The sequence below is a fragment of the Malania oleifera genome, chromosome 2, assembly GCF_029873635.1.
Source record: "Malania oleifera isolate guangnan ecotype guangnan chromosome 2, ASM2987363v1, whole genome shotgun sequence".
Taxonomy (NCBI): Eukaryota; Viridiplantae; Streptophyta; class Magnoliopsida; order Santalales; family Ximeniaceae; genus Malania; species Malania oleifera.
In genome coordinates, this window is record NC_080418.1 from 41,435,821 (window position 1) to 41,441,527 (window position 5,707).

General features: G+C 32.4%; 1 protein-coding gene across 1 annotated transcript; it reads right to left on the reverse strand.

Annotated features, from left to right (window-relative positions):
* Positions 1-825: 825 nt before the first annotated feature.
* Positions 826-2,685, reverse strand: LOC131148149 (scarecrow-like protein 33). The gene is made up of 2 exons (XM_058097887.1): positions 2,217-2,685; positions 826-2,069 (listed from the first exon to the last, which is right to left on the reverse strand). The coding sequence occupies exons 1-2, from the start codon at positions 2,683-2,685 to the stop codon at positions 826-828; spliced, it is 1,713 nt and encodes a 570-aa protein (XP_057953870.1).
* Between the last annotated feature and the right edge of the window lie 3,022 nt (positions 2,686-5,707).

The following is a 5,707-nucleotide window of genomic DNA, read 5'->3' on the forward strand; positions in this document are numbered from 1 at the left end:
GCTGATTTTCTTGTTTAAGAAGGATAAATGGGAAAAAATGTCATCTACGAAGAACAACATTTTTTACCAATTCTCTGAAAGGTGTATTTTAGATGGATAGGTTGGGTCTTACTTCCGTTCATCATTAGTTCAACTCTCGATTTTTGTTTGAACGATTTTCATTTTTTTAAAGTTTTTTTTTTTTTTTTTTTGTGATTTTATCTAGGCATGTTTAGACTTGTTTCTTAGTTAGCATTGTTTAGATTTGTTGTCTTGGTTTAACTGGTTGTTGGTGTTGTTTTTGGGAGGATTTTAATTTCATTATCTGTAATCTCCTTTTTGCTTGTCTTGTATTCACGGTATTCATCCGTCAAAAGTGAGGGCATATTAATAAACAAAAGGAGGTGCTGCCCTTTTTTAGTTAAAAAAAAAAATGACATTAAAAGAGGGATAGAAATTCTAAAAATTCTTAGTATTTTACTTTCATTATAAACCCAACAATCAAAATACATTTAAATTTCCTAGTATTTTACTTTCGTTATAAATCCAACAATTAACTTAAATTTACAAAGGTGTCAACCATAAAAATGTTCAAACTATGAAGGCATGGAGAAACCTCCAATTCTTATACAATTCCAACTACAGGTGAAAAAATCCAAAAAACAAAGGAAACATTGAATAGGAAAATTGGAAGACATGCAAGTTAATTAGATAAAACGATGTAATTGTAGTTTTTTTATCATGAAAAGGGGTGTAAATTGTTTAAAATCATCATGGGGATCAAATACAACACAATACTCCAACTTGAAAGAAACTCACCAGTTCTAAGTTGTGTGAAAAATGCCTTTAATACTCATTTGGAACCCAACAAGAAAAAGCTTGCAATATATTTCCTTTCCATCCCAGGAGCATCCAGTGACCATCTTCCTCAATCATAAAATCTTTGTCATACATGGACATCACCTTCGTTCTTAATCTCGTCACAAATTCCCTACTTAATGGAAGCTGCTTAAATCCAGCATTTGTATTACGAGCTTGCCAATGCTTATATGTTTCAGGCATCACAATCCTCTCAGAACCCTCACATGCTACAATATTCACAACCTCTTGCCCAAGCGTCCCTTGCTCAAACATCAACCTAATTGAACTTTCACAGGTAAATATTTTATCCATCATATCAAACCATGCGGAATAGTGGTATATCGTCTTTTGGAACCGTCTAACAAAGAAGGGGACATTGAAAGATCCATTCATAATAGCATGAATAAATATTTTGGGATTTATTTTTCGAATTAGGTCGAGCACAATATTTCTTGGGCTATTCAGTGCAATTGTGTCATCGGGAAGATGAATCTCAAATTGGAATAGACAAATCACAGCAATGACCTCATCTTTGTTGATCTTCATATCATCAAATTGAATAGTGTCCCACTTTTTTGCTATAGCATTATACTCGAATGAGATATTAAACTGTTCAAAATATTTTTCCACACAATGCCTCGTCTCCTCGACTCTTTGTGCTTTTCGAGGACCATGTTGAGGAGGCTCTATGCCTGTAATGCGAAGATTAGGAGTTCCACCAACTCTAGCTAAGAGATCTTGCACAATCATGGTCCACTGCAATCCAAATGTGATACCAAAATCTATTATATGAAGTTTTGTTCCTTTCTCAATCACATCCAAAATGTGCTGATTTGTAAAATTTAAATAGATCCTTCCAAATGGACAGGCAGGGACAAAAGATCGATAGAATTTCAACACGTCAATAGGTGGTGATGTCTTGGAATACATATCCGCACAAATTTGAGCCCCAGTACCCGCCAAGCGTGCCTCAAGAGCATTGGCAAAGTAATGTGCCATCCTCTGAGATCCATCACCAATATAAGAAGAGTGTTGCCTAATCTCTTTTAAAAGTTTATTTGTAGTCCTAATGTCAGTACCAGCCAGGGCTTCTGCACAACTAATAAGCAGATCATTTAAATCCACTACTACATTTCTTCTTTTTTTTGCTCGATCTTTCCCACTAATCAATCCACTAGCTCGGTTATTCTTGGAATCTTCATTAGCAGTGCACTCTGAATGCCCTTTTTCTGTGTCAGGAAAGATAAAAACCTGGTGAAGCATGTTTGATAACTCTTCCACTTCGCCATAATCCGCCCAGTGCTCATTAGACCTTCCTTCTTCTTCTTCTTCTTCTTCTTCTTCTTCTTCTTCTTCTTCTTCTGCATCTGAATCACCCTTATCATTCTTCTCTACCACCAGATCATGGCTATCAAAATCAATAACTGGAAGATATTTGCGAGCTTTCTCTTCCCCTTTTCTGAACTGCATTAAAATGGACTCATCCCTGCTGCTACTTGAAGGATTAGTTGTTACAAAAGGCTTCATCAATCCATCATCAAAAATCCCCTTGGAACTGAAGGGCATTTGAGAAGTGGACTGAAAAATAAAATTGTTGGAACTATTATAATTGCATGAAAATTTCTCAACAGGATTGCAAAGAGTGAGGTGGCTAGGTGAGGGAGGATACTTCTTACCTAGAGCTTTGTAAAATGATTTCTCCGTAGCTCTGAGAGCTGAAGGGTCGACAAAAGTACCCAACTTCTCTTCTATGTCATCGCTCATGAGAATATTCACTGTGTCCTGGGAAATAGATTCAAACAAGTGAGTTTCATCTTGAGAATCTTTCTTCGGTTGTGGTGTCATTGTCGAAGGCAGAATCAGGGAACCTGGGTCTCGCTCGGGTGGAACCGAAGGGAAATTCGTGAAGTTGGGATTAAAAGACGGAGTTTATATTGCAAACTAGAGGTGTTTCTGTAAGTTTGAGGACGAGTTGAGCTTCATCTCCAAAGCCTTCCTGGTATGATCTTCTTTATATTATTATTATTATTATTATTATTATATGTGTACTGTATATCCCCACTACACCATCTTGATCTTTAAAAAGAAAATGGCGTTGACTTTGTAATCTTTTCACAGATTTTAGATCAAGTGTTCTTTAGAATGCAAGATTGGCCCTTTGAATTTAAAATTGTGCGGAATACATATCCGCACAAATCACCATATAAAATTGTATTCGCTGGACTAAAACTTCATTTTTCTTTTAATTTTTTTTTTTATTATTGGAAGGCCAAATTTTTAAAATGAGGGAAGTCTTCATGAGTAGCAACTTGATACGCATAGTGGATACCAACCTAACCCAAATATTTAGGTCATTAAGTCTAAATTATTTTAAATTTTTTTCAAATCTACATAATCTCAAATTAAACCCTCAAAAAACTATACTCATAAGAGCAATACTAATATTTTTTTTTTATAATTTCATTAATGACAATTGTCTCACACCGATATGCATTTTCAACAAGACTATCTGTTATTTTAAAATTTCTTTCTATCCATTTCCAAAATTTGAGAATAACAAAACCTTTTAAATATGTATGTCAATGTTGAATCATTTGACTTTTTTATTTTATTTTATTTCCCCTTAAGTTTTATATGATTTTCAACAACTAATATATATATATATATATATATATATATGTTTCAATTCATTAGAAGGTAGACTTTAGAATAGAAGGTAGTCAATCCTTCTCCCCAGAATGCATCCAAATTTTTAAGATTTGAACGTATAGATGGTAGTCAATCCTTCTCCCAAGAATGCTTCCAAATTTTTAAGATTTGAATGTATGACTTTCAACATGAATAATGACTAATGCTTAAATAAGTTTTCAAAATGAATACTTGTTTGTGAAACAGATCATATGGTTATAAACATATACATAGTTGGCAGATTGAAATAAAAAAATAAGAAAGTAAGAGCACAAATACGTGGGTTTACAATTGTTTATATTCAAGGGATTTACAAAATATTCATTATATCATCATGAGTGTTTTCGGTTTCAACCCCAACTACCATTATGTTTATAGTTTTTCCAATGGATTATAAATGCCCTCATATAATAATATAATAACATTATGTCTTGAACCAATGTTTTAAATTGCATTCACAATTGTTAAAAAATTAAAAAATATTAAATGTTGATGATATATATAAAATTTAATTTTTGTCCATTAATTTTGTAATTTTTATTTTCTTTCTCATTTTTATAATAATCAAATATTAAAAGTGGGATACTTTGCATTTTTCTTTTCTTAAAAAGAATTTCAAGTTTTGAGTAGGATCATAAAGAAAAGTTCTTTTATATAAAATTTGAAGCCCACTAATATCATAACAATGTCACACTAACAATCTAGCATGTTTACTTAGGCGTGACAATAGAATACAAGTTGATGCCACTTTTATGCTTTCAAACATTAAGAAAACATAATATAATTAGTGAATCTTCATACAAGTACTTCTCTCTTTTTCTTTTTTTTTTAAGAGGGTGTTGACTTAACAAGGTTTACGAATCTTGTTTTGATAATAATAAAGAAAAAGATCTTAACATGTTTTTCTAAGATACGTTTCAGAACTCAAAAATTTGTATAACAGATCAAGTCTCTAAAGGATCAAGCTTAAGTGTATGTAAAGAAGCTCACATGAGGATTATGCTTGATCCATGATGAAACAAAAGAAAATTGAAGAAAGAAAAGCTTGGATTCAAAAATAGAAAAATCTCATGAAGCTTAAATTGTTTTGAAACTTGAAGATAAGATGGAGTCAAAGAATGACTAGCATGAAGACTTATGTGCTTAGAATGTCAAAGTCTTAATAAACCTTTATGTAAGTATTTCAAATAATTTCAATATGGATGCATGAAGCTCTTAGCTTAATTTCTTGGACCTAGATACCTTTTAAAATACTTTGAAAATGTCAAAAGTTTTTTCAAAAATGTTAAAATTATTTTTGAAATGAAAAGCACAAAAACAAGATTTTCCAAATTCTGTTCTTTTTTTCATTATCCGCATTGATGTGCAATTTTATCTATCAATGTATTTTTATCTTAAAAAATGATCAACATGAAAGTTGTAAGATTTTTTCTTAGTTTTATGTTGATACTAAGAATGCCTAATTTGGAGTCGTATACAAAAACGTTATGACCAAAGTACTGAAGGGTGGTTGAAGCTCTCAAGCAACTGACCATATCTGTCCAAGCGACTAAATAGCAAACAAAACCTGTCCAGGCGACTGACCCATCAAAGCCAAGTCATCTGACCCTGTACTGACTTCAAAGATATGCTAAAATTTAAAGTCCAAGCAACTAACCCCTTGAGTCAAGTCGACCGACCCTTTGAAATTTAGATTTTTAAAACTAACAAGAAGTTTCCAAAATTGAGTTTTTGGATTCTAAACGTTATGAAAACTTGGGAAATACTTCAAGTCACTTGTGGAACATGAAATACACTTTATAAACTCTATAAATACCCCCTAAGACAAAAGATTCAATACACCAAGAATTAAAATCAGCAATCAAGCCTTATTGCTTAAAATCTTCAAAAGTTCTTTTGTTCTCATACTTGCTAAAGTTTTCTACTAAGTCTTGCTGATATTTTCTCACCGATCTTTGCGCACAAATTCTGAATCTTTCAATCCAAGAAAGAACCTAGTGATATACACTTAAGCTTCATCTTTCTATATTGTTATTTGATTGAAGTATATTGTTTTCAATTGTACTTATCTGCTCTTGATGAAAGTGTCTTTGGACACCAATTTGTTTCTTGATTTTCTTAACAGTTCGGGATTTTTGAATCATTGTACCGAGCATGAGGTATCGCTTGGAGAGGTGGC

What these genes read in the sequence shown, in the direction of transcription:
- LOC131148149 (XM_058097887.1), bottom strand. Translation starts at nt 2,685, where the DNA reads ATGACACCACAACCGAAGAAAGATTCTCAAGATGAAACTCACTTGTTT. An exon ending in GGTAGAGAAGAATGATAAGG is followed by an intron (nt 2,070 to 2,216) that starts GTGATTCAGATG and finishes TTCCTGACACAG; the next exon opens with AAAAAGGGCATTCAGAGTGC.